General features: G+C 42.7%; 1 protein-coding gene across 15 annotated transcripts in view; it reads right to left on the bottom strand.

Annotated features, from left to right (window-relative positions):
• The window catches only part of CSGALNACT1 (chondroitin sulfate N-acetylgalactosaminyltransferase 1), a 51654-nt gene that overhangs the window by 12800 nt on the left and 25923 nt on the right, over window positions 1–12931 (bottom strand). For 8 of the 15 annotated variants that reach the window (XM_087735906.1, XM_087735891.1, XM_087735893.1 and 5 more), the window contains 3 exons: window positions 8080–8225; window positions 5542–5793; window positions 2934–3853 (listed from right to left, as the gene is read on the bottom strand). In XM_087735906.1, the coding sequence (XP_087592032.1) occupies window positions 2934–3567 (634 nt within the window). In that variant the 5' untranslated portion in view covers window positions 3568–3853; window positions 5542–5793; window positions 8080–8225. Of the gene's footprint in view, window positions 1–2933; window positions 3854–3941; window positions 3970–5541; window positions 5794–8079; window positions 8226–12931 lie in introns of those variants that run through there. The other 7 variants (XM_087735895.1, XM_087735900.1, XM_087735897.1 and 4 more) reach the window with 2 other exon arrangements.

Raw genomic sequence — 12931 nt, 5'->3', positions numbered from 1 at the left:
GTACTGAAAAAGTGATAGCAGGTATCAGATGTGACCCGCAAGAACAGAAAAATCCACACAAGAGGCCCAAGCAAACACCACTCTAGATGCTCGTAAGACTTGGGATCGGCAGCACACTTGAATAAAGCCTGTGTCAAAGGCTTCGCTGAATAGGGCAGAAACAAAGACAGAAGTCTCACATATCAAGAGCAGCAGTTCAGGTTTTGAATCCTGTCTCTGACCTCGATTACCTGATTATCATTTCAGCACATCCCTCCACCTGCTCAGCCTTAAGATGAGGGCAGTACTCCACCTTTAACATAAGAGAGGCATACAGCTTTTGTGTGCTGCTATTGCTAAAGCAGCTGGAAGATAAAAAGCTTACAGCGTTAAGTGGTATTAGTTTCAGTGCAGACCTGGGCCGCATCTTCCAGAAAGCTCCAGCTTACCCTGGGCAGTTCCAGAAAATGAAAACAGCCGGCTTTGCTGGCTGGGTAACGCTGCTCATGGTTGCTGTGTTGCTGGATTGGTACGAAGCTGCCAGAAGCTGCCATGGAATCCAGCCTGTTACTAACTTGTTGTGTAGGCAGTGGCACCTGCAGAGCACTGTCTCCAAAACAAGTTCTGAGTCCAAACCATACTTGAAATGCAGAATTGGAACAGAAAACTCAGTCCTCCCTGCTCCTGCTCAAGTTATACAGAGCAATGGATTTGTGTTTTGATCGGCAGTTTTTGCCATTCTTGGAAAATGGAGGATGGGGGAAAAGAGACGGCCAAGAGATGACAGAGACTTCCAAAGGAACTCTGCAGGGAAATCTTCTGCCAAGCCAGCTCTTTGTTTCCAGCCCTGATGCATGGATCCCTGCATCTGCAAACAAATCGGTTTGCACTGCTGAGTAAGAATGAGAATTTGTTACCTTCCACCTACAGAAGCAAGGGCCTGCCCTGCAGGGGAGGACACAAGGAAGGTTTCTTGAGCTCAGACTGAGCTGCACACAGGGCTCTGGTTTCCTGAGCTCCGAGTCGCATGCAGGGTGTCCTCCCTCTGGATTATTTCACCATGGTATGTGAAAGCCAGCAAGGCCATTAGTGCATGAAGAACCTCCACAGAGCCAGCACTGCAGTGTGCATCCCTTCCCCATGCCTTTCTCCACACCAGATTCTGCCTTGTTCCCCAAGGACAGCACTGGTACGCAGGCAAAGACCCTTGACTGTGCATAAAGGCCGGCTCTCAGCAAAAGGGTAACTTTAATGAAATATTAAGCAATGTACGGCAGGAAACATCTCCTTTCCCCTCACTCTCTCCCCATGAAAAAGCTGGTGCCAAACAGTCATACATGCTTGTTCAGCTCCTATAATAAACAGTAGAAACATATTTTGAAACGATAAACTAAACAACAACCAGAAAGGAGGAGACTGGAAGCACGTAGCTCCATGATGCATTCAAATGCTGGCAGCCAGCAGCGCTTTCCAGTTCCCTGCCCATGCCCTGGTCCCTTGACTGAGCAAGAGGAATTCGAGTGGTGTGGAAGAAGTGCCTGAAGCAGAGAGGAGCCAGGACCTGCCTCAACAAGGTCTCCACAGCTTGAACAACTCATGTCCCTGCTGTGGGAGGCACCTGCCCAACTGGCAGGTATATCCCAGCACGGCCTCTTGATATCCCACCTACTGTCTCTTGATACCATGATCGCTGGAGAAACATATACAGAGAGTGGAAATGAACAACTGGCCATTGCACAACAGCAATAGTTTGTCCTCATCACATGGAGGATGCATTTTGCTCTGCTCTATTCATAAATACTAGATGAAGAAAGCAATCCACAGCAAAATCACCAGTGATTTGGGATAAGCATGGGGGCTTGTATTCAGCACATTAGAGCAGTCATTCCATGAATGGTAGGCATCTTACCCACATGCCCTCTAAGTCTGCAGCACAAACATCTGAATACGAGGAAGATGTTTTTCAGCCGTGGATTAAATCTCACTTACAGACAACACTACTGAACGACAATCAGGGAACATGCCAGTTCCTATGAAGTGAAACTAGGACAGCCATACTACAAGTAAAAATATAGCTCTCGTACTGAATAAGAAACAGTCATGAGCCCTTGGAATCTTGTCTCATATCATGTTTCTGCTGCACATGTTCCTGCCCTTTTACCTCAGAGCTGCCATGCAGCAGGGCCTAACCTGAACAGGTATCAACCACAGAGACATCACAACTCCTGGCATACATCTGGTGCCTCTGTCTGGCTGGGAAAAAGCAGCCTGACTGGAAACAAGTAAGCACTTCGGATATAGTGGCAGAAGACGTGAAGTAAGAACTGGTTGCTGTTAAAAGCGGCACTTAAAATCCACACTTACTGCCTCAATATTACATGTGAGGGTAAAGACTGTTAAGCTCATTTTAGAATCCAAGGGCTAAGGTGCACCACTCCCAGTATAGGAGATGGATACCCTGTAAAGGTTAAGATTTCTTAGTAATTTGAAGTTATAGGTGATACCAGCTGAGTTACTGAGCTCCTCAGCTGCTGTCCTCAAAACTTGTCTTGCCACTCTGACTCTGGCAGAGCTGCGCAGGTGGAAGTAAGGATAATGTTGGAGTTTGGATTTGAACTGCAGTTGTCAGTCTTGACACTGGTAACAGATCTGGGATCGCAGCCTGGTCAGTCACTCCTTGCTTTGTCAGTTCTAGGCAAGCGCACTAGAGAGCTGCGAGCACACATTGGTGGTCACTACAAGAGACTGGCAGGCTCTGCTGTCACAAAGTCCCATTCCCCAGGAAAGCTGCCATTCTGCAGTTGTGCCTGAGACAGCATCGCTGGGTCACAGCACTAACATCGTCCCAGACATCTGTGCTGTGAGATAACACCCATCTCCCTCAGCAACGCAGGCACACCAGAACCCCTCACCAGCCCTATGTGGACCTTCTAACCTGCTGTCTGCATACAAACCTTCAATGAAGTCGGAGGCTGTGTATACACGGTGTTTTGCATCGCCGTCCCCCTCCGGATTGTTTAAACTCCCAACTGCTAACTCGATCACCTCTATCAACTCATCTCGCTTATCCTTCCTTACAGGTTTCTCTTCTGGGTGGCGCGTCAGCCCTGTCTCCAGCTGGTACACCTTTTGCAGAGTAAAGCTCTCAAAAGGCACGGCCGCATACTCCGTGGACAGCTTAACGCCACTGTGCACCTCTGCTTTGTCTATTTGGGAACGGAGGAAAGCCAGCAGGTTAGCCTGGGCCTTCTCCGGGTTACTGTGGTCAAGCCGAATGTCCAAGGGGTCTGGGTACTGGTCCTGCATGTTCTTAAGCTGCTCGCTCCTGCCCTGGAGCTCAGCCTTCAGCTGGGCAATTTGTTTCTTCAAGCTGATGATGTAGTTGTGGCGTTGCTCTTCTTGCTCTTGCAGAATGACTTCATTTCCCTCCTTCGCAGTTGGACTGTGCACCCTGGGCAAGGCAAGCTGCTGGTTGTCACCCTTGGGTGTGCAAGCCAACATATAAACAATAGACACCGAGCAACAGGCCACCACCAGCAGGCCTACAAGTCGGGGAAGAAATAGAATAAATCCTCGTCGGAGCATCATCTCTCAAAAAGCAGAGTCCAGCCCCACACATGCAACAGTTCTTACGTCCATGCAGTGCCACAGAGGCCCCTGGACATGGAGTACTCTTACACAGATGCATGTATGTGCAGGAACTGGCTTGTCAGCTCTCTTAAAACGTGCTTTGCCTCTATATTGGGCTCTCTCTGGTGTTTACCCAACAGGACCAAAAGACAAGCTGTGAAGCAGACAGGACACCTCCTGATCCTCATGGCAACACCTACACTGCTGCGATGTGATCAGCTGGTGGCCGATGGAGCTGGAGGACCTGAAAGACAAATGACAAGGACAGTCATTCACGCACGTTAGAATTTGGTCATTCAGTTCAGACCATTGAGAGTGTTCTAAGAATTTACCTCGTTTCTCAACTGCTCTGGCAGATCTCAGAGCTGTGAAGTGCTTGTGCTAAGACCAAAAAGGTGCGAAGACTGTTACACAGGAAATCCTGTATGCATGCGTTTAATTTTAAAAACATGACTTGGACCATTGCCAATGAAAAACTAGTCCAGGCCTCAAAGTCTGCGATGCTTAAGAAATATTAGGAAGTTGTCATTTGTTACTTTCTGGTGGGATGTTAAGGTGCTCAGTTCATTCGAGTAATGATGGCCCTCCAAGCGTTCTCAACTCTTGGAGCGCTCAGATTTTGAAGGCAGTCAGTCCCACAGCTACCGCATACATTTCAGCTTCCAGGCATGTTTTTCCAAAACACCAGGTGGCAAATGTTGTCCCATTTGAACACATGAAGCCTGACCTAGAGCAGAAATTTGATAACCAAGAAACTAGAAACTGTAATCAAGGCCAATTGCTGCAACTAACATTGTTCGACATAACCTACCAGGATGCTCCCACAAAACCCAGAGAACTGGGGATAGGATTTTTTTCAGGAGTATTCAGACCAAGTCTTACTCAAAATCAGGGGAAGCTTTGTTTCCATCTAGGAGGCTGTCTTCATTGCACACTATGTTATCATTTTAAGGCCCTCTTCTGTTTCTCATAACCTTAAAAAAAAGTCTTGCAACAATGTACAGTACTGCTTTGTTTTCCGCATATGGTCTCTGCCCAGGAGTGAAGACCACAGAGAAGGTTTAGGGAAAGCTGGCTTAGGTATTTTTTAAAATAAGAGAAGTTAAAACTGTGAACATTATAATTTTTAGTAAGACTTAGTCAAGTATACTTAGAAACAGGAAAGAAAAATTAGATGACTGAACGTGAATATTGATCTAGCTGTAACCTACATTAAAACAATTGTGCTGAGAACACTACCAGTGGGATTTTCAAAATCCCTTGGTTTTGGCCCAAATCCATGCCGATGCAAGGAAATTCATCATTTACTCAGCTGACATTAGACATACACCAAGGCTAAGTAACATCCTAGATTACACTGTGACACTGCATTGTTAGACTGGAACGCAGTCAAATTAACCCCTTGACGCTCTCCCCTTGGATGCATGCATGACATTATGACACTGCTTTTGACAACAGAGATTTATTGTCCTTTTAGTCATACATCCTTGCCGGCAGTCCTTTAAGCAAAAACAGTTTACCTAAGAATAAGAGTTTCAGAGTTATTTTCAGTTATTTCTAGTCTTCAGTCAAAGTCTTCTGTAGGACTTTTTATCAACTGCTACGTGACTTCCCCCCCCCCGTGTCTTGATGGACTATTACTCTATATACAGCAGTTATGCAGAGATATTTCTGATCTTTGAATTGTTATCAATATTTTATCAGTCTGCAGAGCTTCTAGGAAAAAAACCCCACATTTAGAGTAGGAATTGAGGGGGCTTAGAGTGAGCTATCAAAATACTACTGTATTTTTCTCAAAGTAATGCTGAATGGCTATTATAGTATTTATAGGATTCTCCAGAAAACATCAGCATTTTCAAAGGAAGAATTGTTGATGGTGAAGAAACCGTTCCAGCAGCAGGAAAAAGGACAGGATGAAGTTGATGCCCTTACCTTTTTGCTGTGATCTTCTCTTTGGAACATCTTGGTCTGCTACAGCTACTTCTCAGCTTGCCACAATCATCTCCTGTTTATCTCCCTTCTTATTCCCAGAAAATGCATGTACTATAAAAAGCACTGTCAACCTCAGAACACCTCTTCATTGCTTTCACATTTGCCAGCTGCCTACATCTTCAGTCTGTCTCCTATGTGGTGAAAGGCTGTAGTGGAGACGCTTCCTATGGATGCGCTATAAAAGCTGGCCTCCTGCAATGTAAAGGAGCTTGTCAAAGCAGAGAAAATTAATCTGGGCATTTCTAACGCTACAACAGATCTGGCTAGAAGACTGCAAGAAGGTAGTGTGCAGTGAGACAGGGTCAGGAAGTGGTAAGATGTAGTACATAAAACACTGCTGTGCTTGTATGCTTCACTTCACACAATTAGTCCATTGACTGAATTGGCAGAAGCTGAACATCACTGAAAGGATTAGTTGTGCTAACATGGTATAAACTGAAATTACATCTCAATGGCTTAGATAAACACACAATTTCACTTCTATAAGCAGCAACGGATTTGAGTTTTGGGTAAAGAGCTCTTCAAATGTTGACCTTAAAATATATGTGTGTACATATAGCTATCTTCACTACAACATACTGGGTCTCTCTTCAGGGTACTCTTTCTTTCCTATCTAGTTTCCTGGTTTGAAATCTCACCTATCAACGATGCAGCTTTAAAAACACTTCAGGACAGTAAATTAACTGAGCTACTTTGTCTTTAACCACTATTCTCATAACAAGAAATTCAGGCCATGGTGATTTCCACCTTCACAGAGATTTTACCATCACAATTGGCAGCATCTTGACAACAAGCACTCATTACTTGCCCTCTGTTGCTAGATCTGTCTCATTAAATTGTACTGGTGGCTTCGGTGGCATTGCCTTGCAGTGACTTGACATTCAAATATACAGCTCTTATTGTACTACTATCTCATGGGCATGCTTGTGAAAGCAGTCCTAGTCCACGTCAGTGCCAAAAAAAGCAGATTACTTTAAGTCAACACTGAAGGTGGTCACGGGTAAGGCATCTCAGCTGCACAGACAGTACCAGAAAGCTAGGGATGGTAACTCCTCCTAACAACCGTTCTGTTGATTTCACCAGACCTACACAGTTTCACACCAACTGAAAGAGCCTGAGATGAAGGACAGACAAACTGAAATGTTAGTTTTTTCCAGGAACTGACAAAAACACCTCTGTATTTCACAGCAGTCAGCTGCATCAAGTAGTATTAGTCTATTTGCAAAGAGAAGCTTTAATGAATACACAGTGGTTAGTCTGATAGCTGAGGAAAAGGACATTAATTCTAAAAAAACCTCTGTTTGCAAAAACATCTTCAACCTCAGCTCGACCTGTTAGCCCAGCCGGAGGTCAGCCCAGCTCACAGAGGTGCTTTTCACTTGTTTTCAAGGAGCCTGGGCCCTAAAATGATCTAAATACAGAAACAGGTTCTGTCATCACTGTAAGCACTGTGTAAATGGCTCCACACAGTGGAGGGTGCTGCACCCAGTTACAGGGAGTGGCAAAACTTAGGAAAGTTGGTTGGTTTGAAATTTGGGATGGTATGGACCCACCACTGTTACTCACCAGCACCTGGATTTTTAATGGACTGTAGAAATATAGGAAATTTATCTCTGCACAGAAAAGACAACATATTTCAAGCCTGAATTTTTGACTCCCAAAAACCAAACTGGGAATTTGTTCAGAAGAAAGGGACTCAAAACAATATATCTCTGTATATCTATCTCCTCTCTGAGCTCTACGCTCTCCTCGCTCTTCACGTTGAGGACAGAAATGGATGGCAAAAGAACAGTCACGTTTGCAGAGGCAGTGATCTCTCAGCATATATGGCCTGGGCAATGCCAATAATTCCATATTTTGAAGTACTTTCTGCCACAGCTTCCTGTTGCAGGTGTAACTCAGACTGCCAACCACCATTTTAGCTCACAAAACTTTTTGAAATTTTTTTTTTCTTTTTTTAATAGAGGCAGTGAATGGCAGAAGCTGCAATTAGTTTTCGTGTAGGTGTTTGAAACATCTTCACTGAACAGCAGCACATGTCGCAGTGAGATTTCACTAGAATCATATTAATCTCCAAAATGAGCTGTGGGGAGGAGGAAACAGATGTTTCACCCAGAGTTTAAGTGCCTTACAAAAAAAAAAAAAAGAGACATACTGCAGCCACTTGGCATTTGTCTTGAACTTTTTAATTACAAGGACTGTGCATAGCACTGCAGACAAATTAGTCTGCTTTAAATGTTAGGGACAAGATTTTGCCCCCTTAGCCCCCCGACAGAAATTCAAGCCACTCAGCAGAATGGGACACATCACAGGGATTAAAATCTAGTCTCACACAAGTGTTTAAGGTGCGTGTGGAGGGAATGCAAAAAGAAATTATTTGTCCTTAATGCCAAATCATGATTTCTCAACTACTTCTCAGCCCAGTTCATCTGCCCAGGGCTGAATTAAACAAACAGCTGAATAAAGAAAAGAACCTACCTGACAAACTGACTGGGTGCACCTTCATAGCCTTCCCGTATTGCTCTCTGTTAAAAACCACACCACTGCTCCCTCTTGGGTTGACACTCACACATCCCAAACAAACCACTTAGGCTCCTAACATCTGGTTTGCAATTGATAGAGCACTTGAAACAGAAATAAAGGATTGTTAAGAAATAGTGTCCAGAATCAAAATGCTAAATGCCAATACTTGAAGACAGTAGACAACTTACTGTAAAAATCTTCATTTCCTAACCTTTGATTCCAGAGTCATCTTCAGCAGAAAATCTTGCTTGCATTGCCATGTGTACTCTCAAAGAGAAAAGTCTTGGTATCTAACCCCGCCCACAGAAAGACAATTACACTGTTCCCCTCTACAATTAACAATTACAATCTGATCATCTTGCAAATAGGTTACAACAACTATTAGAAGCAGTCTTAAACAAAACAAGAAACCCTCAAAAGCATTAACGTTCCTGGAAATACTAAGTTTTTCTTCTTGTTTTCTTCTTCTGGTTTTACATTCAAGATACTGCTATAGGCTTCTCACTCAAAGTTACAAAACCAATGCAGAAGTAACTTTTCCCTTTGTTAGTACTCTGGACTCCAGTGCTGCTAATTTAATTGGTTCCCTCTTATCAAGGTAAATCAGTCACTTAACAGCACCGCCTGCCACGCCACTTCAGCTGAGTTCTGAGGTCCACCTGTACTTGCGTTAGACCATCCACTTACACGCGGTCTCAGTGCTCGTGAAGGTGACTTTCCCAAAGATAGTCCAGAACAGAAATCAAGAGGCACTCAAAGCCTTCTGCTGTTACATGCAGTAAACAGGCCAGAGTTGTTTCAACTTTTACAGTAGTCATTATTTCTATTACAGTAGAAATCCAGTAATAATTATTTCTTTTACAGTATCATTCCTTCTATTAAAGAAAAACCACTCAAAAGGAGTATCGGGGTCCCTTTGTCCTCCCAGGGCATACACATTCTGTGTGTGGGTGTATCAATGTGGATACACACACAAGAGTGAAAGCACCATTGCTTTCCACTGTAAATCAAACTAGTTTTAAAGTAAAAGATCACAAAACTTAAACATCAGTTAAGTTCTAACTACATCTGAAAAGAACCAATATAACATCTAAAATTATCTCCACACACCAATAATGTCATTGTTTATTACAAAAAAGAACTATTACTTTAAGTAACTGCAACAACACTCCCAGAACAATGTTATCTGTGAAAGACTGGGCAGTTTTCCACAGATCAATAACCAGCAATTACAGGAGTCTGTATTAGGAATGTTATTTTTCGTACGAGGCACTCAGATTTCCACCTTACAACCACAACACACTACCCCTCTCTGCTAAACACACTGACTTGTAGGTATATAAAGCCGCACATCCTGAGTACAATTGTTAGTGGAGGGTACTATAGGACACTTCCAAAAGCCTTTACAGGACTTTTCTGGAATTTTCCACCACTCTATTTATCCTCCAGCAGGCAATGTGACAGATGCATGCCCTGTCAAGCTCCAAAGAGAAAATGCAGAGAAGAGATGACAAGCATGCACTACTGCTTCGAAGATGCTGTGGCTCCCAAAGACCGACTCCAGGCTACCGCAGGAAAGAAACGACGATGCTTTTCTCTAAAGGACCGTTTCTCATTAGCAAGCTCTGACCTGAAGTTTTAGGAATTCAGTTGCTCCAAAAGTGTTTTGAACTTTGCTAAAATGGAGATGAATAATATGCATTTGAGTTGACCTGGAGTTCAGCCTGGTCTTTTAAGAGCAAATTAACAAATCATCATAGTTGCAAGTCCTAAAAATTAATGGTTGGGCTGGACAGCTGAGATGTTCAACTTAGCTGGAAGACTGGCACCTTCTGAACATGACCTTCAATTTAATTTCATTTAGGTAAGTGCCATCTCAGTTTTGTACATGTGTCAGAGAGGAGCATTCAAGTAGATGCTGCAACAGCCCTGTACAACATCAAGGATAACAGCATGCTAAGTGAGAATGGTTTCTTTTTGCAGGAAACTAGCAAACAAAACAAGGACAAGCTACAGCCAGGGAACAGCTAAAAGATACTACCCTGATTTACTTAATTTTAAGATCTAATTCAACAACTGCTCTGCATATAGAGGGCTTCCAGAAAGACTAAACTCATTTTTAACATCACACCAAGCTACACCAGCTTCTGACATGGCTAAGCGAGTCAGCATAATAAGATGGATAGAAGACAAAATCCTTTAGTATTTCCTGATTAAAACAAATAATAGGATAAATTTTGCTTATCCACTTAAGTCTGGTCCTGGAAAAATGCTGTTACTTCACTTTGAAATGTTTACACACGCACACTCAGTGATTTACACAAGCAAAAGAAAACCGACTGCCACCACAGGAATGAGCAGTCATTCCTTTTAAGAACATAGATGACCGCAGCCTTACAAAAGTAGCTCAGGTCAGCAGCAGCAAGGCCTGTAAAAATGAAGGGATCTACACCTATGCAAGGACCCACTATGAATGCTTGTGTGTTTAGACCTATCTCTTCATGATTGTGTCACGATTGTTACTTAAAATATTTTTTGTATGAAGTACATGCTAATGTCACTTTATGCCAGGAGTCTTAAGGATTGTGCCAGATGTACATCACACAGTACCACAGCCAGACTTTCGATGAAATCTGGAGCCCAGCGCATGCGCAGAGACCCGTAACGTCGGTCATGAATCAGTGAAGGGTTTAGCATGTATCTAAGGAGGAGAGTCATTTAGCTGTTGATAAAAATGCGCAAACATGCATGACTAAGTTGTGTTCAGAAACAGGAAAACCCAGCTAGGCTGAGCTGCAGAGTGGAAAGCAGTTGGTGCGTGTCACAGTATTTGTCTAGGACTGCTTTAGTCAGGGCTATATAAGCACCCATATGTTTAGCTGCCATCAGACCAGCCTTTCATTGCACTTTGCCGGTGCAGCCGAAAGTCCACTGCTTTGAGAAAAGCTGTTCGGTGATAAAGTACAGTAACAGTGACTTAAGGTCCCTATCCTATCAAAGTCCTTGTAAGGTAGCAATATAGTTTTAAGATGTCTGAACAATCCAGTCTGACCTGGAGATTCCCTCCTCCTCTCCTTGCCAGAAATCCCCTGGTACAGCTAGAATCCCCTGTACCAAGCTAGATGGTGGACTTGAACTTCATTAACGCCAGCAGCGGAGGTTTCCTCCCTCCTGCGTCCAGCATGTGGGAACTGAGGAGAGACATCTGGCTCCCACAAGTCTGATGTTATATTCTCATGGTAATGCAGAGCCCTAAATTTTCTGCTCTCTGTTCTTCAAATGAAATTTGCTGGGTAGCACGGTATCAAGACAGTGCTTCAGATAAAATAATTAAGAGTAAAGGGGACAAGAGAAAAAACACCTTGGTAGACAAGGTATAAAGGGTTTGGTATGTTATCTAGGCTGAGCAAGAATTATCAGGACAGGAACTAACATTGCTGACCAAGACTACTGTTCAGCTATGGTTTACATTACAAAAGAAAATCAAGTGTCAGATCACAAACTAAAAACCAGGAAGCCAGAAAACAAGAGCGACCTGGTTCAGCATTGAGACAGGTTACCCAAGCTCCACACACAGCTCTCAAACAAGCAGCATTAGCAGCACTCATAGCTGGCGTAGCAGCCCCCAGGCTCTGCTGATCTGCATTTCCCCATCAGTCGGGTCAGTACTGATTGACAGGAAGAGGCCAGTCCCCTGACTCAGCCCCCATTTCCTTCCTTCTCCAGGTTAGCGCTTAGTAGGAAACAACACAAGCCACAGAGTCCCATTTAGTTCGTCACCACTGTTTTGATATGTGGTTTTGGTCAAAGACCTAGCATTTCCTTGATATATCAGAAAAGAGTCTCCTAGCAATTCTTCGAAAAGCCCAAGCTTCTTTAGTTGTTTCAGTAAAACAGTTTTTCTCTTTTTAGAGCAAGTTTCCAAATACATTTTCCATTTTTTTATTTGAGGCTCACATAATATTTGAATCTCACTGACTTCACCTTCATCATTAAAATAGCCAATTCTTTATTACGGGAACTTGAAAAGGTAAATCACAGCAAAGTCTCTGCAGAAAAGGTCCAGGCTGAGGGGAAAAGAAAGGAAGGCTTTCTATATTTAATATTGTACAGTCTATCTACTTGACGATGAAATTCTTCTTCCAAAAAAGAACTGAAAAAAACCTGAAGACAACTAAAAAGTGAAGAACTATCTTGCAAAACACAGCTATCTACAAAGTTTTACTTAGGTCAATTGATTTCAACAGAATGAAGGTGTTTATCTTTGTACGATCCTCTATCGCTTATATGGATTTATTTTTAAATAAAATATTGCAACAGGTTGAGAATGTTTACTTTGTTTTAACCTAACAAATCACAATGCTTCAACTTTCCACTTCCTGTCAGGTTTTGTGGATTTCTTTGAAAATGCCAGAATGCACACAGGCCCACAAAAAACATTGCTTTTGGTCAAATGGCTGTAAGAAAAAAATATTTTCTTAATTTTATGAAAAACATCATCACCTTTCTATATCCTTTAGTTAAGTAATCCAAGCCACTTTTTCAAGTGTTAATGAGACACCTGCTCGTACTTACTTTGGTTTCTAAAATTTCATCTCTGATCTTCAAATCATATTGAAAATGGGATCTATGCTTTCAATTTCTTTATTAAATACCTCAATTCAAACAAGTAGTCTGATATACTAATATACAGCTGTCTGATATAATTTACAGCCATGAAGACAATTTAAGTTCTCATTGGTCATCAAGAAATTTGAGTTCCCTCATTGAACTCTATTGGTATTAAAACTGTAGTTTACTATGGAGA

The sequence above is a fragment of the Nipponia nippon genome, unplaced genomic scaffold (genome assembly GCF_047370975.1).
Source record: "Nipponia nippon isolate SJK-2023a ecotype South Korea unplaced genomic scaffold, ASM4737097v1 scaffold_6, whole genome shotgun sequence".
Lineage (NCBI taxonomy): Eukaryota > Metazoa > Chordata > Aves > Pelecaniformes > Threskiornithidae > Nipponia > Nipponia nippon.
This window is presented reverse-complemented; position numbering and strand designations above follow the sequence as displayed.